Genomic DNA, 23,635 nt, shown 5'->3' with positions numbered 1-23,635 from the left:
CATGGTATATTTGTAACACTGTATGTGTTACAGTATTATGTTATAGTGATTTAAATATTAATATGTTTGTATCCTGCTGACCTTGCCTGGACGATGGAATGCAAAGTGTTAAATTGACTGGCTGATAGGTTCATTGGGTACATGTGTATATTTGGTTAAGTGCACCTGTGAATTTCTCCACTGTGTCATATTTAAATTTGCTTCTTTGTATTACATCTTTATGCTGCTGTAGTTTGTCATCACACACGTGTTATGACAGAAAAATAAAGTACAAAGATGCACTAGCCTGTCCTCAGTGGACTAGCCCTCATTGGAGTAGCCCTCACTGAACTAGTCCTCAGTGGACTAGCCCTCACTGGACTAGCCCTCAGTGGATTAGTCCTGGGTGGACTAGCCGATTCTTTTGACTCTGAGCTGTGAGCTTTATATGATGTTACCAATCCTCTGTGATGTTTTCCCATGATATAGAAACCAAGAGCAGTAAAGAGTCTTGGACTAGCTCTGCTCTGCGAAGCTGCTTGTGGTTTAGGCCAACTGTCATGAACTTTTTGTCTCTCCTCTGTCCTGGGTCTTTCTGCATACATTACTTGTAGAACCCTCGAGTGGGGATCAGCTCTGGGCTCTGTGCTGCTTGTATGGTACAATTACAGCTTGCCAAGTATGAAGAGCTTCTGCCAGCTACATGCATTTCTGTAAGGACTGTGTTCTTAAACACTGTAGTACATTGCCAATCCACTTATGGCATCAACCTTAGTGTGCGTGTGTGTGTGTGTGTGCACATGTGTGTATAAGTGAGAAAGAAAGAAAGAAAGAGAGAGATCCTTATCTGAATTTCTTTTATTCATCACAGTGATTGTCATTAAATTTGCAAGAATTAGCCTTCATTATCTGTAGATATCAAGATATGCTTCTTTGTAATACTTTTGAAATCCAAACATGGTCTTGTGTAATACTGTGATCCAGAACATCAGAAAGCACATCTCTTTACATGCAGGCAAAATGATGACGTTCAGTTCAGTTAGGTGTAGCAACCATTTTGTCTAGGTTTAATTTGTTTAGTTTGGGAATATTCTCATATGTGAACTGACATAGGTATCACATAGCCTGGAAGAAAATTATTATTATTATTATTATTATTATTATTATTATTGTTATTATTTCACCAAGCGGCAAATGGTAAAGACAATGGGGCCACTGGGAATCAAACACATCATGCAAGCTTGTTCACATTGACTTAGAACAAGCTTCTGAATTCTTTCTTATTTTTGCGTGACTCATGTCTTTTGCTGAGCCATGCTGGCTTATCTGTCCTTGGCGTGTACTGTATGTGGAAGCAGCATCAGTCTTAAAACCGTGTAGCTTTGTGTGAGGTTTTCTATCACAAAAATCTTACCATGTCTATTTTTTAAGACTTGAAAACAATTTCTTTGGTCTAACTTTATAAACTTTACCTTATATTCTGTGTTATTTAAAAAAAGAAGTCTTTCTGCACAAGAGCCAAACCATAATTTGATTAATGATTTCAGTGGACTTTATGGATACACCTGAGCAGTAATTATCCCACTCTTCTGTAGGTATCATCCACCAAATGAAAGGCGACTTCGAAACTGCACTGAAGCTCCACAAAACCCACCTTACTATCGCTCAGGAGCTGAATGACTATGCTGCCCAGGGTCGTGCTTATGGCAACATGGGTAATGCCTACAACGCCCTGGGAGTATTTGACCAGGCTGTCCGCTACCATCGGCAGGAGCTCCAGATTTCCATGGAGGTCAATGATCGGGCCTCGCAGGCATCTACACATGGAAACCTGGCTGTAGCCTACCAGGCCCTGGGTGCTCATGACCGTGCCCTGCAGCACTACCAGAACCATCTCAACATCGCCCGTGAGCTGCGGGATGTTCCGAGTGAAGCTCGGGCGTTGGGCAACCTGGGCAATTTCCACTGTTCCAGAGGCGAGTTTGCTCAGTCTGTGCCCTGCTATGAACAGTACCTTCAACTCTCCCCAGACCTACAGGACATGGAGAGTGAGGGGAAAGTCTGTCACAATTTGGGATATGCACACTACTGCCTTGGTAACTACCAGGATGCTGTGAAATGCTATGAACAAGATCTGGCCCTGGCTAAGGACCTTCATGACAAATTAAGCCAAGCCAAGGCCTACTGCAATCTGGGATTGGCATTTAAGGCACTGGGAGACTTTACTAAAGCAGAGGAGTGCCAGAAATACCTGCTCTCTCTGGCACAGTCACTGGAGAACTCCAAGGCCAGGTTTCGTGCCCTGGGGAACTTAGGAGATATTCATATTTGTAAGAAGGACATGACCGGAGCAGTGCAGTTCTATGAACAACAGTTGGAACTTGCCAACCAGGTAAGAATATATGGAGAAAGTAAAGAAGATTATATATAGAGCGTGTATATATATATATATATATATATTTAGTTGAATGCATTTGTTTAACTTGTTCAGTATTTACACATTTGGAACTATCAAAACATTTTGAAATACACAAGATTGAGGTCTAGCCAAGGAATTTCATCACAGTTTGAGGCCAAGACTCAATAATGTCACATTAATACCTTCTGTTTCTTGTTTTTGAGATGGAAGACCGAAAATTGGAAGCCTGTGCTTATGCTGCCCTCGGTGCTGTTTGCCGGCTGATGAAGAAATATGAAGAGGCATTATCATACCATGCTAAAGAGCTTGAGATATTCCAGGAACTGACTCATGTACCGGGCCAAAGCAAAGGCCACGGGCACTTGGCCGCTGTGTACATGGCACTGGGGAAGTACAGCGCCGCCTTCAAGTGCTATGAAGCACAGCTCCAGCTCAGCAGGCAAATGAGGGATCCTGGCATCGAGGCACAGGTTTATGGCAACATGGGCATCACCAAGATGAACGTGGGGGCCATGGAGGAGGCCATTGGATATTTGGAGCAGCAGCTGGCTATGCTGCAGCAGCTGAGCGGCAACGAATCAGTGCTGGACCGCGGACGAGCTTTCGGCAACTTGGGTGATTGTTATCACCTGCTAGGCGACTATGAAGAAGCTGTGAAATACTATGAAAGGTATTTGGCTGTGGCACAGAGTCTTGACCGGTTGCCAGATGAAGAGAAAGCCTACCGTGGTCTTGGGAATGGCCACAGGTGAGTCCCACAAAGAAAAGCACACCGTCTAATCCAGTCTATCAAATAGCTTGTTGTTACAGTCCATGGCAATCCTGTTCACTTGACTGCATCATTTCTCTTGGAGAGCCACTATGTCTTGTTTCATCTGTCAAATTGATTAGATCACTGATCTCAAACCAACGCATAGATAAATCAGAAGCTTTAACTAAAAAGTACAAAACACTAAAAAGAATAATAGAATATAGCATGGATAAAGAGTATCATCCACTCAAAAAGTGTAGCATTATTGTTCATTTTACAGAAAAGAATTGCCAATTCCATCACTTTCTCGTAAATGGTAACACACACATTTCACATTCTGTTTATAGTTTTGCATCATAGAATAACCTTTGTTTTTTTTTAATCAATATATTATTTTCATTACATTATCTCTTATTTACTAGTGGAGTTCAATTCATAAGTACTGCTAAAGCGTAATGAGGTATTTTAGAAAGGAAATAACATTATACAAAAAGCCAGTTGCTTCTCTGTCAGGTTAATTCCTGTCATGAAGCTTATTGTAAAGATTCATGATTATTCTAATTTGTCTTGGGAATCCATCATTGTTCAGTTTGCTGCTGCCTGCATTTTTGGACTACCTTACCTGATATCAGCTTTAGTATCTGAACAAATCTGTGTGCCCACCACTTTTTCCTGTGGCCCTCTCTGTACGCAAAGAGGCTTCGTTGGCACACATTTTAACCTAAATGGAAACCAAGTTAATTTGAAATAACCTTTCTCTATGTCTTTTCGTGCTTGTTCTTTTCTCAACCACTGGGTCAGACAGACAATATAGGCTAGAAATGTGGGGAGACAGGAATGACATGCATGCTGATGAAAGCACACCTCTAAAGGGTTTTCTTCAGTCATTCTGCACGGTTGGCATTCTGCTGAGTGGAAAAGTGGGTGGAATTTTAAATTAGTCGTGCTTGAGAAGAGAAGTGAACAATATCAGAATGGTCTGCTCTGTTTTCCAGCCATGATGAAAACAGATCTCCACTCTCTTCGGCACTAAGACAAGGGCCGTTAACACAGAGAGTTCATTAAACTCAACTGCATAGTCGATTAGCTTTTTGAAACAACGCTCCTCTAATGTCATTCCTATATGAAAAGGGTTTGGAGGGGTAAGCCTCATGTTTCCCAAAGACAGTTTTCAGTTGACCTGCTGTATTCAGTTGATTACCTGTATTACTGTTATCCATTTAAATTGTAAATTGTATTGATTTATTCTAAACTGCCAAACTCATTTGGATTACAGCTTGAGATATTTGAGTAGAAAGTCATGCCTTAACAAAATTATATGACAAACAAATGTGGCTGCAATCCTATACTTGCCACAGAGGTCAAATTGGAACAAAATTGAATTATTGAGATTGATAAAGGCTTTGTACATTAACATTGTTTTCTCACCCACCTTTAACATATTTTTCATTCTCTGTTAATCTATGGCCAACTGCCACTATAAGACACTCTGCAGAACTCGTAGTTTTCTGACTCTTGGTGACTTCCTCCTTAGAGCGATGGGTAATCTGCAGCAGGCTCTGGTGTGTTTGGAGAAGCGCTTGGTCACTGCCCATGAGCTTGGGGGCTGTGGAGGAAAAGCAGCAGCCTACGGTGAGCTCGGCGCCCTGCATAACCAGCTGGGCAACCACGAACAGGCCCTCTCCTGCCTGGAGCGGCAGCTAGCCATTGCCCAGGACACCTCTGACCACACTCTGGAAGCAGATGCCAACTCTGGCCTGGGCAATGTCTACCAGGCTATGGGTGAGCTGGACCGAGCTCTTCAGTGCCATCAGCGAGACCTGGAATTAGCTGAGGTGATGGGCAGTTCTGTGCGCCAGGCCCGTGCATATGGCAACCTGGGGTTGACGTATGAGTTGCTAGGCAATCATGAGAGGGCTGTAGTGTTCCAGGAGCAGCACCTGAGTGTGGCAGCACAAACAAATGATCTGGTAGCCAAAACACTGGCCTACGGAAGCCTGGGGAGGACACACCATGCACTGCAGAATTACTCACAAGCCGTTATGTATCTGCAAGAAGGTAAGCATATGAAAATAATGGGAAGATATGTGTTTGAAATAATACATATTATTCAGTTTCAAATTTTGCCAGTAAACTAATAGAAATTCACTTACAAGTACAAATAATAATACTTTAGGTTGCCACTGAAATTATCCTCTACTGTTCATTTTACAAATACTTTCAAGTGTCTGATTTGAAAGACACCTGAATAGGTGCAATTCATATAATTCAAAACCAAGAATCTCATAAAACAGAAACTCCATTTTACACACAAAAGCAGGTGCACAGATGTAAATATAGACACAAACACACACAACACAAAAAATAACAGGTATATTCTTTGTCTTGTTTCCCAGCTAATACATATTCCCAGTTTTTTATTTTCTGACAGCCAATTATATTTGACCAGCCCACCCCGACAAAAGAATTCTGCTGTTTACTTAAGATTTTTTAAAATTTCCTTTCTTCTCTTTATTTTTTTCCCCTCCTCTTGTGTTATTTCTTTCATTATTTCCTTTGTAATTTTTAGTTATACTTGCCTTGCTTGTTTTTTTGGGTATTAACATGTAAGCAATTAATTGGAAGTAGGCTCGGTCCAGCTTGTATATGTGTGAGTGTGTGTGTGTGTGAGAGAGAGAGTGTGTGTGTGTGTGTGTGTGTGTGTGTGTGTGTGTGTGAGTATGTGTGTGTATGTGTGTGAGTGTGTGTGTGAGTGTGTGAATGTGTGTGTGTGTGTGTGTGAGAGAGAGAGTGTGTGTGTGTGTGTGTGTGTGCGTGTGTGTGTGTGTGTGTGTGTGAGCGTGTGAGTATGTGTGTGTGTGAGTGTGTGTGTGTGTATGTGTGTGTGTGTGTGTGTATGTGTGTGTGTGTGTGTGTGTGTGTGTGTGTGTGTGTGAGAGTGTGTGTGTGTGAGCGTGTGAGTATGTGTGTGTATGTGTGTGAGTGTGTGTGTGAGTGTGTGAATGTGTGTGTGTGTGTGTATATGTGTGTGAGTGTGTGTGTCTGTGTGTGTGTGTCTAGAAGTAGTAGTCTTTGTCCTCTCTACATATGTATATTTTGTTTGGGTTCCAGCACTGTAAGCTTTATATATCTGTGTTCATGAATGTGAATGAGAGAGCTGTCTCTAAGCCTTTTTAGTGTTCTTTAGTCTCTCCTAAAGGCAAAAAAGTGAAGATTGTGTGTGTGTGTGTGTGTGTGTGTGTGTGTGTGTGTGTGTGTGTGTGTGTGTGTGTGTGTGTGTGTTTGAGCATGCATACACATGTGTCCTCTGGGTGTAACATGCTGGGATAGACAGTAGTGTCATCCTCTGGTATGTCAGACCTGAGGGACCAAAGCAGACATACAGAAAGAATGATGAGAGATGCAGGGAAAAGGAGAGCACAACAGTGTAGAAGAAGAATGTTTAGATAGATAGATGGATGGATGGATGGATGGATGGATGGATGGATGGATGGATGGATGGATGGATGGATGGATGGATGGATGGATGGATGGATGGATGGATGGATGGATGGATGGATGGATGGATGGATGGATGGATGGATGGATGGATGGATGGATCTAGTTAAGCTTGGAACTTTTGTGTAAATATAGATAACTGATATATGGTTAAAGCAATTTTTCTGTTATGATTATGTGGTACACATAAATACAGCGTTTTCCTCCACACAAAATCTGGTTTGGCTTCCACTGCCAGCTCTCATTATGTGCATTTCGTTCCTTCCTCCTGTCTCTGTCTCTCGCACTCTTTCTCGGAGGACTAAGACTGGCAGAGCAGTTGGCGAAGCGTGAGGACGAAGCTAAGATCCGCCATCGTCTGGGTCTGTCTCTCTGGGCTAGTGGAAGCCTGGACCAGGCTCAGCACCAGGTACTCTGTGGGTGCATGTGTGGGTAGGTTGTGTGCGTGTTTGTGCACGTGGGTGTGGGTGAGGGTGAGCATGCGTGCATGCGCGCACACCTGTGTGTGTGTGTGTGTGTGTGTGTGTGTGTGTGTGTGTGTGTGTGTGTGTGTGTGTGTGTGTGCGTGTGCGTGTGCACATGCAGCCTTGTGCGTGTGTTGGTTTACAACTCTACCATACATCTGTACTGTTCGAAATGTTATGCTGTGTGTGTATGTGTGGGAGAGAGAGAATGCAGACACATAGCTGGATGTCTAAAACCAGATAACCCTGCGTTTAGCACCGTCATCGACTTGACATTCCTGCAAACTTTGCCTCACACACACTTTCACCTCTTCACACACAGATCTATGCCTTAATTGTCATTTCACTATAGACCTTCCATTGCTCTCATTGCTGATTGCTGAACAGACCTTAGTAGACCGAACGTGGAGAGAGATGACCTTTTCTAGCCATAGAAAATGAGTACCAGACAGTGATTCAGTATTTCTTGTTTACTATGCTCACTTATGCTCATTACCCCTTTGTTCGCTCTCACATTCTCTCTCTGTTTATTTTCATTTAATACATATGCAACTTAAGCATCTGCATTCCTATGTCAATTTTGCCATGTAGGACAAGCTAAAAGATGCAAATTGCATACAGATGTTGAATGTCATATTACTGGCTGATAATTTGACTTAGTGTAGGATTTCCAAAGGATGTCTCCAATGTAGCGGGGCAAGATTTTCACCCACACCTGTTTAGCAGTCTACAGGTTGATAGGGCACTGCTAGGCAGTGGCACCTGTCTGGACATTTGTTATCAGAAGTGGTTGTTCAAGAAGCTTGGTCAAAGGAGTGTTCCCAGTCGGAGAGTTTGAGGACTCAGATAACATATTTTTAGGTCATAACTTTACTTTACTTGCTCTATAGATTGCTTCTGCCCCCCAGGGGTGAAAGCTAGTACTGCAATGTGCCTCTCGTTTAATAAAATGTTAAATAGTTTGTTTCCATACTTGGTCTCTCTAATAATAAAATGGGTGTTTTTTGCTATTGTGGTGACCATTGTCGGCCAGAGGAGGATGGGCCTCCCTTTTGAGTCTTGGTTCCTCTCAAGGTTCGTTCCTCATGCTCTAGGGAGTTTTTCCTTGCCACTGTCACCCTTGGCTTGCTCACTGGGCTGTTGTGACAACAGATGTTGTAAAAAGTGCTATATAAATACGTTATATTAATACATGATATCACTTTGACTTTTTGGTTTATTTGTTTGTTTTTTGATGGTGGAGTGGCTTAGACTTTTTTTTTTTTGTTATAGCTTGGGGGACTGTATTTGCTGGCTAACCTCTGCTAGAATATAAAAAGTTTCTGTTTATGTCATGCTTTCTGTGTGTGTGTGTGTGTGTGTGTGTGTGTGTTGGTTTACAGCTCTACCGTGCATCTGTGCTTTTTGAAACATTACGGCATGAGGCACAGCACAGCTCCGACTACAAACTTTCCCTCTTCGACCTGCAGACTTCATCATATGAGGCTCTCCAGAGAGTCCTCGTCAGCCTGGGTGAGAGCACGTTTCCGTCTTCTTCTTTCTCCTTCAGTTCTCACTTTCTGCTTCACTTTATCATGTGTTTACTTTTGCAATTCTCTTCCATCTATTCTCTCTTTCTTTCCCTTCCTCTTGGTGTGTTTGGCAGTACCGGTTTCATTGCTGGTAGAATGAATAAAATTTGATCTCTCTCTCTCTCTCTCTCTCTCTCTCTCTCTCTCTCTCTCTCTCCCTCTTCCTCTCCCTGTCTCTCTCATATAGGTCGTTATGATGAGGCACTTGCAGTAGCAGAGCGAGGTCGCACTCGTGCATTTGCAGACCTGCTGGTGGAGAGGCAGACAGGGCAGTATGACACTGATCCATACAACCCTGTCACAGTGGAGCACATCCTGGATGCAGTTAATAAGCAAAGAGCCTTCATCCTCTACTTCTCAATGGCTGCTGGCTACCTATACAGCTGGCTTCTCGCCCCAGGAGCAGGTGTGTGTGTGTGTGGGGGGGGGGGGGGGGGGGGGGGGTGCTGAAAACAGGTATTTTTATCATTGTGGGAAACATATGTTGTTATATGACATAAAAATATATATTTTACATAATTTTGAGGGATTTTGTCTATGAATTTGTTTTATGTGTATTTATTTAATATTTTGTTTATGCAAGTGCTCACATGCTAAATTTGATTGATATTGAACAAATCATATCAGACACAAATGGCTTCTGCGTGTGCCTAAATGCACACACACACACACACACACACACACACACACACACACACACACACACACACACACAAGCTCACGATTTCACACATGCCACACCTTCTACAGCTGCCTCTTCAAGGGTATGAGGAGAATTTAAAAGAGTTTTGATAGTGCCACCTGCCACTCTTTAGTTTGGCTGGCACCTTGGCCACATGATCACACAGTGTGGGTGTGTAGATGTGTGTGTGTTTCTATTTCAAAGTATTCCTCTGTGACTTAATAAAATAATATTATAATCAGATCAAATAAAGATAAATGTTACTAATAAACCAATGAACAATCCACTCAGTCAGAGTAATATATTGTAAATGATAATAAATCATCATTAATGTTACACCAAAACACAATGATAAACTCATTAAGATAATTAAAGTTGGTATCACAATGAATAAATATGTATTTTTCTTCCTGGCTCCTTAGTGCAGCTTGATGTAATGTATGTACTTGTACCCAGGACTGTCCCAAACACCTGCTCTTTTCTCCTCTCTCCCTTTTTGTCTTTTTGTCTCCTCCTACTTTTAGACCTCCCCACCCCACCCCCCCACCACCCAATCCCCATGCTGGCCAGATGGTGTGCTCCAAGCGCTAATTATGTTTTATTCGCTCCTGATTGGTTGATTCATTTATTTCAGCAGATGCTTCCATGCAAGCCTTCTCTCTGTCATACCCTCTTTGTTTACATTTAGCGGGGTGTGTGTGTGTGTGTGTGTGTGTGTGTGTGTGTGTGTGTGTGTGTGTGTGTGTGTGTGTGTGTGTGTGTGTGTGTGTGTGTGTGTGTATGTGTCTGTCTGTCTGTCTGTCTGTCCATCTCTCTAGAAGTAGTAGTCTTTGTCCTCTCTACATATGTATATTTTGTTTGGGTTCCAGCACTGTAAGCTTTATATATCTGTGTTCATGAATGTGAATGAGAGAGCTGTCTCTAAGCCTTTTTAGTGTTCTTTAGTCTCTCCTAAAGGCAAAAAGGTGAAGATTGTGAGTGTGTGTGTGTCTTTCAGTTTAAATATGAAATCTTGCTTGGTAAATCCAGGTGAAAAACCCTCCCAATTCTTCTTCAGGGATTGTGAAGTTCCATGAGGTGTTCCTAGGAGAGGGCATGTCAGAAGGAGATCCAGAGTTCCAAGAGGGTGGAGGTATATCTTGTGGAGTCTCCTCTTTGGAGCAGTACATCTGCAGTGCTCGTGAGGCTCTGGGAGTGGAGTCCTGCTGCAGCAGGTACAGCTAGCAGAGCTCCACCCACGATACAGAGTCACACCTCAAACTCCAGTCTCTAGTCTGTTGATTGCACTTTCTCTCACATGACACTAATTCCACTAGTTCAACACTATAGTGTATGACATTTTTATTTTGTGGCAAGGGGCAAACACATTCCTCTGATTTACCTCATAAGAGGAGCACTGAGATGTGAGCCTTGAGGGTTTGGGTCACACTGGCTCTACAGAACCATCTGCAGCAGGATGCTCAGCAGTTCTCTTTCTGCTGTGCAAGAGACCACTAAACAGCCAGTTTATTCCAAATTGCCTGCAGATTTGTATGAAAATTAAATTAGCTATTCTAGTAGCCCTAGTGCAGTGTTCAAGCTTCCCTGCATTTCACTCATAGCATTCTGCTGACATTCCCACTTCACTCGTTTAAATGAATGCCGAGCAAAGCACCATTAGTAATAGCTGTATCACACACACACTCTGATGCACTGGCAGCTTGTCCAGGATTGGTTCCTGCCTTGTGCCCTGTGTGCTCTGCCCTGCAAAACTGTGAAATGGATTAAATGAACACATGCGCGCGCACACACACACACACACACACACACACACACACACACACACACACGACATATGCGCACACTCACATATGCACACATACATACACACGTTTTCCTATTCAGTACTTTTAGTTTCTTTTCATAACTTGTGTGAATCTAGCATATAACTGGACCTTTTTTAAAAGTTTCTTGGACCCTTTCAAGTTTTCCATATTTTTGTATGCCTCAGACTCATCATAAAATGGATATTTTCCCCTATCAGTTTACACACAATACTCCACAATACCAAAGCAAAATTGTTTTTGTTGTTTTTTTAAAACCTATTAAAGGTTATAGATTGAAATATCACATTTATATGTATTACGATAGTTGCTCTGGTGCATCCTATCTATCAGAAATGCTTTTAGCACTTTACTGGAGTCCAGGTTTGCCTAACTGAATTCACTGGGTGTAATTAGGAAAGGCACATAGTTGTGTGTATATAAAGTCTTACAATTGATAGTGTATGTCACATTGAAAACCAAGCCATGAGGTTTAAAGAATTTTCTATAGACCTGTGAGACAGGAATGTATGGAGGCACAGATACAAGAACATTTCTCCAGCATTGAAAGTGTCCAAGAGCACAGTAGCCTCCATTATTCTCAAATGGACGAAGTTTAGCACCATCGACAGTCTTCCTGGAACTAGCTGCCCAGCCACACTGAGTATTCAGCGACCAAAGGCCTTGGTCAGACAGATAACCAACAGTTTAGTGGTCACCGTGAAGGAGAACCAGAGTTCCATTGTGGAGATTTGAAATTTTTAGAATCACAACCATCAACGTAGTACTCCACCAATCAGGCCTTTATGGTAGGGTGGCCAGATGGAAGCTATTTTTCACTAAAAGGTGCATTAAAGCATGCTGTGATTTTGCTGAAATACACCTGAACAATACTCAGACCATGAGAAATAAGAGTCTCTGCTCAAATATCATGAAGATTAAACTCTTGGGCCTCAATTCCCAGCGGACTGAGGAAATCAGACACTGAGAATGATCTCATCAATACCATCCCTACAGTCCAGCACAGTGGTGTATCATGTTGTGGGGATGATTTCTGTGACAGGGACTGGGAGACTAGTCATGGAGGAAAAATGGATGCAGAAACTACAGCAATCCTAGGTGAACCAATGTGTCCAAGATCTCAGGTTGGGGAGAGGGTTTACAGTTCAACAAGACAATCATCTGAAGTATACTGCTAGGAGATCACAGAAGTGGCTTCAGGAAAACTCTGTAAAAGTCCTGGGGTGGCCCAGCCAGAGTCTCCAGTCTCTCTGGACAGACTTGAACATGGCTGTGCACTGACACTGTCCCCAGCCAACTTGAATGAGGTTGAAAGGTTCTGTCATGAAGAATAGGAGAACCTTCCAAGAGAAGTGTGAGCCAAGCTTGTAAGTTCATTCCCAAGAAGACTTGAGGCACTTCAACCAAAACTAAGTGCAGGGTGTGGATACTTATTTAAATACACTATTTCGTTTTTTCTTTTTTTTAATATATTTTTATAACACATTTCAAAAACCTGTTTTTGCTTTGTTGTTGTGGAGAAAAATAATGAGCTGAATCCATTTTAAAACCATTTTAGACTGATGCACAAAAATGTGCACTCTATAGCATTGCAACATGAGAGGGAGAGAGAGAGTGTGTGTGTGTGTGTGTGTGTGTGTGTGTGTGTGTGTGTGTGTGTGTGTGTGTGTGTGTGTGTGTGTGTGTGTGTGTGTGTGTGTTTGTTTGTGTGTGTTGTGAGCAGCTGAAGTATCCATTTCATACCCCTTGATGGTTGGCTGGATCTGACAAGAAAAACTGAGACTGAAAATAGTAGGAGATGTTTTACACGGGTTCTCATGGCTGGGATCACAAAGTGCAGTAGTTGTGATATCAGCAGGTGTAGGTAGTTGCGATCCTATGCTGACTAGTGTAGATCGAAACCACAGTGTGAAAGGGAAACTTTTATTCACCCACTGTTTTTTGGAGCCTTTTAGCTGGAGAAAGAAGTTCTCTTTTTCTGATGAAATCAGGAATTTAAAATGTGAAGGATATTGGGAGACCTTTACAGAGTTACACCTCTGTTTATGATGCTTGGTAAAGACCCATTGTCTATCAACATTTCCTAAGCTGCTTCCACATCAAATAAAAACATGCATTCTTCATCACTGTGCACTGGAAAAGTCGCAATACAGACATTGCAGCAGAACCCTTTTAAATATATGTTTGCTCTTTCCCCATTCTCCCTGTCTCTCTGTGTCTGTGTCTTCATGTCTCCAAGAGGGTGCTCGGACAGTGACACAGCAAGCCAAGCAGGAGATCTGCTTAATCAACAGTTTGAGGAGCTCAGTATCAAAACCTCTGGCTTTCTGCGCATGGTGTCTAGAAACAACCAACTCAACAGGTGAAGGGGTGTGTGTGTGTGTGAGAGAGAGAGAGAATGAGGATGTACTGTGCAGATACGCTTCTCACGTATCTATACATCTTTTGTTCCTGGGATCTGCCACACAATCACATCCCCTAGTGCTCCGATTACCACAGGAACCACTGTTGCCTTTACCTTCCATGTCTTTTCTAGCTCTTCTCTCAGTCCTTGGTATTTCTTGACCTTTTCGTGTTCCATGTTTCTGATGTTGCTATCACTTGGGATTGCCACATCTATAACCACAGCCCTCTTCTGCTGTTTGTCCATCACTAGTATGTCCAGTTGGTTAGCCATTACCATTTTGTCTGTATCTGAAAATCCCACAGGATCTTAGCTTGGTCATTCTCCACCACCTTTGGTGGTGTATTCCACTTCCAGCCCGTACTCAGCACAGATGTTTCTGTTTAATATACCAGCCACTTGGTTGTGGTGTCCCATGTACGCCCTGCCTGCTAACATCTTGCATCCCGCTGTTATGTGCTGGATTTTCTCGGGGGCATCTTTGCACAGCATCTGGTGTCCTGTCTGGTGTGGTAGATCCCAGTATTTGGTGATCTCCAATGTGGCCCCTTAGGCAAGATCTTTTACACTACCCGACTAAAACACTGGCTAAGACGTTGCCCGGGTCAACAAGGTCTACATCAGATGTTGTGTATATGGTCCAATCCATGATTCTCATGGACGAGAGTGGAGAATAGAGGAATGTTGGAATGCTACTACACAAGCAAGCCCAGTGCGCTATATACACACACTCACCCACTCTAAGACTCTAGAGCCAATTTGTAATCCCTTTATTAAGAGTATAAATCCCTACAGTAATTGATGTGAAATTAATCCTCTGTAATTAATCTTCTGTAATGAGAAACAGATGAGACTCACTTTTAATCTGAAAAGGACTTTTCTAGAACATTAGTCATCATCTGAGGAAAAGGCATTTATTTGGATGTTTGTTTGTAGCCCCACACTACCATCATGTGGTCATATTGTGTTTTTACAGATTATACAACTTCATTTTTCCTTTTGAAAAAAGTCTGTGTATGTTTATATCACTGGATTATTGATACGTAGATGGCACCTAAATCATAACTTCTTTTTGTCTGGTTCTTGCAGGAGTTGTCCAAGTATGACCAGTCTTTACAGTAACCCTATGTCTCCAGTCAAAGATGACCATACCACGCCCCATCTTGCCAGCAGTGCCTCAAATAAACCTCCACTGCGGACCCTGTATGACCTCCTCATTGGACCCATGGAGGGGGTGTGTGCTTATCTTCGTGCCCACCCATTTTACTGTGTTGTTAAATTTGTTACATCAGTACAAATGTCAGTAGGCCACAAACACTGATTATTCAGTGTGAATTAAACAATGGTAGTGTGACTCAGCGTATCTTTAAATATTTCAGTAATTAAATGCGTGAACTATTTTGCTCATGATCTACTATACATATCTTTACTCCATTCTGCACCATTCTTTGCTGCACATTGGTTTGAGTCAAGAATTAAGCATTAATAATCAGCATTAGAGATTTTATTAAGATAACTCAAATTTATATCTTTGTATCTGCTTGTTATTGTCTCCTTTTGATAGCACTGTCTTCATATTCTTCAGTTTATTTAAGAATCTCTCTCTCTCTCTCTCTCTCTCTCTCTCTCTCTCTCTCTCTCTCTCTCTCTCTCTCTCTCTCTCTCTCTCTCTCTCTCTCTCTCTCTCTCTCTCTCTCTCTCTCTCTCTCTCTCTCTCTCAGGGTCTGATGCACTCCACTGGGCCAGTGGGCAGACACAGACAGCTGGTTCTGGTTCTGGAAGGAGACTTATATCTCATCCCCTTTGCCCTTCTGAAAGGGAGCTCTTCTAATGAGTACCTGTATGAGCGTTTCAGCCTCCTCGCCGTGCCCTCCCTTCACAGCTTGGCCGCTGGTACCAAGGTAAGCCCAATCCATAGCACCCCCACCGTGTCTTCTTGCACCACTCTGAAAGCCACTCTCCAATATAAAAGTAAATTTCAACACTTTCTGTCACAGTGCATGGTAAATGCTAACATGGCGGAATAGAACTGAGCATCTCATTTGGGATAACTACTCATCCACCTGTCATCCGTGATTTCCTCCACCAAGGCTACATCCCGGCATGCTGCTACCCCACCCTGCGGCGCCCTGGGCATGGCAGCTGTGGTGGGCAACCCTCTCCTTCCGCCCGCTGCCATGGACCGCTGGCTGTGGGGCCCCATGCCCTCAGCCGAAGAGGAAGCCTGCATGGTGGCCGGCCTGCTGGGCTGTCAGCCCCTCACGGGACCGGCTGCCACCAAGGAGCATGTGGTCAGTGCTCTCAGTCAGGCCGAGTGTGCCCACTTTGCCACGCACATCTCCTGGAGACTGGCAGCCTTGGTGCTGGCACCCAGCCACCACGATGGGAGTGCAGGAGATGGAGGAAGAGGAGCAGGAGGAAGCAAGGGTTCGTTTGGAAGCAACTGCGTGGTTCCCGATGATGGGAGTGATGTGGAGAGCGTGTGCGACACGCCACCGCTGCAGGAGATGCTGCTATCAGCAGCGGACATTTTGGGTTTGAGGCTGCCAGTTAAACTGGTGGTGCTGGGGTAAGAAGGGACATTTCTGGGTAAACTTTCTTTACTGTTACACAGAAAAACACTGAAACGCATGCTTTGCACACTAAAAGACAGCGTTTTAACTTATTTAAATTGAATTGACCTGATATGAAATGGAACCGACCTGATATAAAGGTTAGAAAGGTTTTTATTGGTCGCAATGAACATATTCCTTAAAAAGGTCTATTAGCATGGATACAGCCATTGAAATGAGGACTATAAGAAAGAAATGGTTGAAAGTAAATCTGAAAATGGGTTTAATTTCAAAACCAGGAAGTACGTGTGCACAAGGCTTTTGAGTGGTGTTACATTTAATTTCCAGTCTAACCTGTCTTTTTGTCACAGCTCCCACCAAGAGTCGAGCAGTAGGGTGACAGCTGATGGTGTGGTGGGTCTGACACGGGCCTTCCTGGCTGCGGGTGTCCAGTGTGTGCTGGTCTCCTTGTGGCCCGTACCTGGAGCTGCATCCAAAGTATTTATTCATACCTTCTACTTGGCTTTGCTCAATGGAGCCAAAGCCAGTGTGGCTCTCACTGAAGCCATGAAGAGTGTTCAAGGAAGTCAGCAGTACTCCCATCCTTCTAACTGGGCAGGTCTGTGTCAAAACTAGAGTATCCATAATGACCAACTAAACATGTAAAGTGGCACTTTACAGATAAGAGTTAAGAGCTATATTGCGAGAGACTATACCCACAAATTAGGTTTACAAAAGTTTAAGTTTGGAAAATATACCTAAGCAAGTCTTTTTTTAGATACAGTATGTGCATATAGCATGAGTAAAAATATTTTTGGCATTATACATTGAATTTATTCATGAACATTGCACATTTCTGTGTGGTTTTGTCTCTCAGGCTTCATGTTGATTGGGAGTGATGTGAAACTGAACAGCCCCTCGTCCCTGATTGGCCAGGCTCTCTCTGAAATTCTCCAGAATCCAGACAAGGCCAGAGATGCCCTGAGGGTCCTACTGCACCTGGTGAGTCGCATGCCCTGCACGTACACATGTGCACGTACATGCATGCACACACATACACATGTGCACATACATGCACGCACACACACGTACACACACATACACACACACACACACACACACACTAACACATATACATACACACAAACCCCAGCATAGTGGGGAATATAAATATGTGGCACATGTGGCAGACAAGAGGCACCTGTGCATACCTGTGGAAGTCTCTTTAGACATGTTACCAAACCTCTTAGGGAAGCACTGTTTCCTACACACCGATGAGTCCAGACAGCATGGCAGTTCATTGCTTCTGTCTCTCCTCCACTTCCCTTTTGCCCTCGCTCAGGTAGAGAAGTCTCTTCAACGCATTCAGAGTGGCCAGCGCAACTCCATGTACACATCCCAGCAGAGTGTGGAGAATAAGGTGGGGGGGGTTCCGGGGTGGCAGGCCCTGCTGACTGCCGTGGGCTTCCGGCTGGACCTGGCTGGCACGGGTGTCCCTGCTGCCGTCTTCTTCCCCATGAGCGACCCAGGCGACCGGCTACAGCAGTGCAGCTCCACTCTGCAGTCACTACTAGGTACAAAGGACGAGTTCCCTAACTCCTGACTCCAGACCATTTTTATTTGCTGATGCAAAATGCTGATAGCTGGATAACTGATCTTAAATCAGCGGCATCGGTTCCTGTTTCCATTACAGGTCTTCCACCTGCAGCTCTGCAAGCACTCTGCAAAGTAGTTATTGCTTCTGAGGCAGGAGAGCAGCTTATTAATAAGGTGAGTTACTGCAGATAAGAGTCTTTACTGACCTCACCTGTTAGATAAGCTTAACAGACTTTGCTGACCTCACCTGTCAGGGTGTTGTCTTTTTGTAAGAGAATACACCTTTACATAACATCTCAAAGATAGGATCTTTTGTTTTTTCTCACTACTATAGTACATTTCTGCAAACTAAGATCAGTAGAACAGTAGTAGTTGGTAGTCAATAGTACAACCATGATGTAGATCTATTTGTGTTGATTTTACATAAAACTCAAAACTACAAAGTCACTGTAATAGAGTTTCATCCTAGAAATTAGTTTGTTTTTATATAAAAACAATGCAACTAGTTTTGTTTGTTCTTAGATAAATAAGTACAGTTACATAGAATTATATATTTCAACATATTTCATATTTGTTCACAATTCAGTATATTAATTATTCCAGTAAATAGAAGTTTTTATACCTAAACATCTTTATAATTTGTCATTAATTGTGCAATCTAGAGTATCAATGTATATATGCGTAAATTAAATATAAGGGTCTATTGCATTGAAAGTGCATTTGTGTGCCAAGAAAGATAATAATAAATGATACCTTTACATGTTTTACAGATCTGATAAGTGCTTTTTATTAAAGGTCTTATAAGAGCAGTTTGCATCAATTAAATAATTATGGTAACTGTGAAAATTCTGTGAATGTCTCATTGATGATTAATCAGTTAGTATAAACTTTGACTTTTTTTCAGAATTATGTTTCAATAAGTTTTTCTCAGATTGCTTAACACATTTCTGCTGACAAAGGCTGTATGCTTAGAACAATTAAAATTATCATCAGCACACAATTCCCCTCTAAAGGCTAAAGGTGAGAAATGAGAAAGAAAATGACTCGTGCTGTTCACAGTATGGCACCTGAGACAGATGCAAGATGCCGCACTGTCCAGCATTAGGTCGGAGAATGTTCGTTTTGCAATGATTGCCAAACTCAACATCACAAATGACTTGAAAGGCATATTAATAAAATACTTAATATTTACCACTGAATATAAAGATTCACTGTTTTCTACATTAATTGTCCTATTAATTAATCAAAATCACTCATTTCAGCAAATCCAGTGATGGTGGTCCACATGCTTTGTTATAATTTGATTTGTTTAGAACACTACCAAATTCTGGTACATGTGCAGAAGCATCTCTACTTTCTGTATTAATTAAATATTCTGTATGAAAAGCCTGTATTTAAATGCATCCTCTGTCTATCTCTCCCTGTCTCCCTGACTGCAGGCTGTAAAGAACATTGTTGGAATGGTAAGTAGTCTTTCTTTAGCCCTAGAAACCTTCTTGGAACTGATTTAACTAGTTCTTCTTAATTTCCCTTTGAAAGACATGCCTGTCTCACCACCATTAGACTAAACTGACATCTGAGTGCCTTTCAAATTGTACTGTTTTCTGAGACTTTAAATGACATGATGTATCATGTGCGATGGCAGGCTGATGTAATGAAGACATCATTTGTTTTAAGATGTCTGCCTAGATTTGGACTTTTTTTGACTTTGAGCCTCAATGGTCCTATAGAAGTCCTGTAGCCTTAGTCCTATAGTAAAATACAAAGTATTCTGTGTAATATATGTTCATGTTGACCAACTGCATGTGAATACAAAAATATGTGCAAACATGAACAATTATAGATACAATTACAGATGCCTTTGATTGTAAACGTCCCAACGTTGGGATTAAGGAAACAGCAAACAAACATTTTTGGTGTAATATGGAAAAACAAAGAAATCTCTGTTTTTTGATTGAAGTTCATCTCCTAAAGAGGAGTATTCTTTGGAGACCTGTATAAAGGAGGCCCCGCCTTCCTCTCAACCTCAACTAAACTGGAAGGGAGTAGAAAGGGAATAGAAACAGGCAAAGAAAAATTCAGCGATGGCAATGAGATTCAAATAAAAACTCTTCCTCAGGCATCAATTTTTTTTGTGTGTATTATTTGTATTATGATTCCCTTACAAATATCTCACTCATATCTTGTTCACATTAGCTCAAACTTTTTCCTTTGGTGTTCTCATCATATGCAGCTCCATCAAGTCCTGCTTCAGCTGCAGGCAGGGGAGAAGGAGCAGGATTTTTCCTTGTTCCCCATCCAGGTGTCTGTAAGTGTCCAGCTATGGCGACTGCCAGGATGCCATGAGTTTCTTGCCGCACTGGGTGAGTTAGTGTGACACTGATCTGCTTCAAATGTTTGGTGTTTTTTTTTTTACAACTTTTGAAAAAAAAAATTTTAACTAATTAAATTTTGTTGTGCCACTGGTTGCACAAATTTAGGATTTGATCTATGTGAAGTGGGACAGGAAGACGTTGTTCTGAAGACAGGAAAGCAGGCGAGCCGCCGCACCGTGCACTTTGCCCTCCAGTCTCTAATGGCAGTCTTTGGTAAGGGGCACTAGAACATCATAACTGACAGAGTTATAGTGCTATACTTAAATCTGCATCACTTCAGCACAGACATTCTTCATGTTATGTTTGATATGTTTTTACATGGCCCTTCAACTTTTAGAGTTTGTTGTGACAGCTTTTTTCAGTCTACTTACTTACTGTCACACTTCCCTGATCATTCTGTCCTAGACTCAACAGAACTTCCCAAGCGTCTGAGCCTGGACAGCTCATCTTCCCTAGAGTCACTCGCCTCAGCTCAGTCTGTCTCCAATCCTCTGCCTCTTGGCTGTCCAAACATGCCCTTCTCTACCCACTGTCCTGACAGCTTGGCTTTAGATGCCATATCTGTGTACAGCTTAAGCTCTGTTGCTTCTTCTATGAGCTTTGTGTCTAAGTCTGAAAGTGACTTTCTGGGCCAAAGACGTGGTGGTGGTTTGACTTCCTCCCTCTCTACTAATAAACAACCACACAGTGTTTGGCGTAGTCGATCCTCACCTCATGCTGCAATGACAGGCAGCATGATGGTACGAGGAGATGAGGAGGAATACGAGGGCTTCTCCATTATTAGCAATGAGCCATTGAGTGGCCATTGTGACTCGCTACCTCTGCCCCGGGGTCATGGTCAGAGACGCCGCCTCTGTCACGGTGGGAGGAATGGGATTGGTGGCTATGTCTCAAACTCAAGTACAGGACAAGAGTACAATGTGTCCATCTCTTCAAAAGGAAGTGTCAGCACTCCCACCTCTCCACTCAAGGCAAACTTGATTCCCAGTCCAAACTCCTCTTTCCAGAAGGTTGGGAAAGTGAGCAGTTCAGATACAGGTGAATCTGACCAGTCGAGCACCGAGACTGACAGCACAGTCAAGTCCCAGGAACAGAAACCTGTATTGGCATCTCTGGATCCTCAGGAACTTGCTAAGAAGATTTTGGAGGAGACCCAGAGCCACCTCAAGGCTATGGGAGGCTTACAGAGAGGAGTAGCCGAGGGCATGGCCGCACCGGTCTCTACATCCCCCCTGAGCAGATGCTCAGCATTTCATTCTTCTGAGACTAGTGCATTTAGCCGACCAGGAAGCAGCACCAGCACTCGAGACTCATCCACCTGTCCCAAACCCCCTTCACGTTCCTCATCCCTCCAGAAGATCAGCTCTGGCTACAGTAGCCCTGCCACATCAGATACCTCTATGAAAGAGGGTGGACACCCCTCACCTACACTGGACAGTGTTGCGCAGTTCAAGTTGAAGTACCCTCTTTATAGTGGTCACATACCTTGCTCTCCAAGTAATGTGTCCCCAAATTCAGGCCACCAGTCCCCGGCTGCCAGCACTCCATCCCCAGCCCTTTCCTATTCCTCCACTGGCTCCACTGGGTCAGGCCCAACAGATGCTGTTGAACTTGATCGCTTGAGCAGGGTTGTTATTGATGAGAAATTTCAAACGGTGCATAGTCATAAGACATTCTGGTCTAACACAGCGACCCAGCACCAACAACACACTGGTCCAGTAAAAAGACTTCGAGGTCCAGTAATGTCAACTAAGAAAGATGTGCTTGGCCTGCTTAACCTCTCACCACGTCACTGCTTGCCTGGAGATGGCCGAGATGTGGAGCTTTTGAAGGTGGGCCATCAATCTCTGGAAAGAGGGCCATGTAGTGGACATAATGATTCTAAAGCTCAGAAAGCTACACCATCACCCTCCATTTCCACACAAAGCAGCCCGGGTGGTCGGTCCTTACACTTACCCACTGGTAATGGTTACAAGTTCCTTCCATCTGGCAGGTTCTTCCCTTCATCGAAATGTTGATGCTTTTGTGGGAATCTTTTACACAACCTTTTCATGACTGCTTGCATGCGACTCCTGTAGGATGCTTTCTGACACTCTTGAGTTTGAAAAAAATTCATGCTCTTGTGAACCAAACAAACCTGTAACCTGTCTGGGGACTTTGAAATATAATTAATATATTTGGTGCTTCTGCCCTCAGCCACCACTGTGTATTTGAGACAGAAGACCTTATACTGTGCATATAAGTCAGGACCACTTAATTTTTGTGAGGGCCAAACAGAACTCACTTTTATTCTATTTGATTTTTACATAATATATTTGTATTGTTTATTATGATTGTTATTGATTGTTATCGTTATTATGTTTTGTAATTTAAATCAAATGTTTGTCAGTATTACACCTTTTTATAATTAAAAAAAGATGAAATCTTGTGAAAATGGAGAATGGGAACTGTATTTCATATTTTTCTTGAAATTGCAGACATTGAACCTCATCTCTTTGTTAAATGAGTATCTCGTCTAAAGCATGGTTTCTCTTCATATTCATTGTTAAGCACCAATTATGACTTTCTAGCCTAACTTTTTGAATAGACATTACTACTTAAGACTTTGTCATTTACCAGGAACTGTTTTAATTAAAAAAAAAAAATGTCTTCCACTCTGTCTTTGCTTTTTGCTATTATATATTTTTTTGCTGTAAATGAACTCACTTTTGCTTATGCCCTGGTACAAGTGTATCAGGGACAGCAGTGTTGCTGGAGACTTTACACATCATGGTCACACAGTTAAGAGTGGTCTTGCCATTCAAAAAGATCCAGCCATCAGAGGTCTTCTGGTAAGTAACTGACCACCAATGACCTACAATATTCTGCACAGATGTGCAAGGTCCTATTTTAGTACACCACTCAATTAGTGAGACAATTGTCATCATAAATATCATAATTAATCTCATGATTTTTATTTGTGTATTTTTCTGAATTTAAATATTTTTCATAAAAAGTGTTACATTTTTTTTCTCTGCACACATTTATACATGTTGCGCTTCTATTTCACATTTTTTTAAAATAGAACTGTTAATCCTTTAAATACTATTTTTAATATACACAGCACCCTAAAATGTCCAAATTAATTTAAAAAAATAATAATAACTAATAAATCCAGCCAGAAAACGGGGATCAAAGATACACTGAAAATTAGACTCAGCATATGCTAGGGTGTAATTAAGGTGATGTCATAATAAATATTTATGATCGAAGGAATATGCACTTTTTAGGACTAAAAAGGGGAAAGCTTAAATCGTACCAAAATTTCTTTCAATTTGTAAAAACAAATTAATAAAAATATACTAACTGCATCTAAATATCTATGGATGGTAGAATTTCAAGTGTATATCTTATACGTCAGGCCTTATTGTAAATACTGTATTTCTGACGAAAGACCTGGTCCTTCTCCAGTCTATGTCCTGCAGAGGACGTAGCCCTATTGGTTATTTTTATTTGTGCTTTAAGGAATTTGCATTCATAGT

General features: G+C 42.2%; 1 protein-coding gene across 1 annotated transcript in view; it reads left to right on the top strand.

The window, feature by feature from the left end:
- Positions 1 to 22,750, top strand: part of LOC113589087 (tetratricopeptide repeat protein 28-like) — a 105,088-nt gene extending 82,338 nt beyond the window's left edge. The window contains exons 6-24 of the mRNA XM_035529946.1: positions 1,575 to 2,371; positions 2,602 to 3,146; positions 4,684 to 5,207; positions 6,947 to 7,056; positions 8,494 to 8,623; positions 8,870 to 9,088; positions 10,422 to 10,578; positions 13,427 to 13,549; positions 14,681 to 14,825; positions 15,313 to 15,492; positions 15,682 to 16,160; positions 16,515 to 16,762; positions 17,021 to 17,145; positions 17,486 to 17,717; positions 17,837 to 17,913; positions 19,179 to 19,202; positions 19,973 to 20,102; positions 20,220 to 20,327; positions 20,520 to 22,750. Of these exons, the coding sequence (XP_035385839.1) occupies positions 1,575 to 2,371; positions 2,602 to 3,146; positions 4,684 to 5,207; positions 6,947 to 7,056; positions 8,494 to 8,623; positions 8,870 to 9,088; positions 10,422 to 10,578; positions 13,427 to 13,549; positions 14,681 to 14,825; positions 15,313 to 15,492; positions 15,682 to 16,160; positions 16,515 to 16,762; positions 17,021 to 17,145; positions 17,486 to 17,717; positions 17,837 to 17,913; positions 19,179 to 19,202; positions 19,973 to 20,102; positions 20,220 to 20,327; positions 20,520 to 22,132 (5,966 nt within the window). The 3' untranslated portion in view covers positions 22,133 to 22,750. The remainder of the gene's footprint in view (positions 1 to 1,574; positions 2,372 to 2,601; positions 3,147 to 4,683; positions 5,208 to 6,946; positions 7,057 to 8,493; positions 8,624 to 8,869; positions 9,089 to 10,421; positions 10,579 to 13,426; positions 13,550 to 14,680; positions 14,826 to 15,312; positions 15,493 to 15,681; positions 16,161 to 16,514; positions 16,763 to 17,020; positions 17,146 to 17,485; positions 17,718 to 17,836; positions 17,914 to 19,178; positions 19,203 to 19,972; positions 20,103 to 20,219; positions 20,328 to 20,519) is intronic.
- The last annotated feature ends 885 nt before the right edge of the window (positions 22,751 to 23,635 follow it).

The sequence above is a fragment of the Electrophorus electricus genome, chromosome 9 (assembly GCF_013358815.1).
Source record: "Electrophorus electricus isolate fEleEle1 chromosome 9, fEleEle1.pri, whole genome shotgun sequence".
NCBI lineage: Eukaryota > Metazoa > Chordata > Actinopteri > Gymnotiformes > Gymnotidae > Electrophorus > Electrophorus electricus.
Note: the sequence above shows the minus strand (reverse complement) of the source record. Positions and strands in the feature narration are given on the sequence as shown.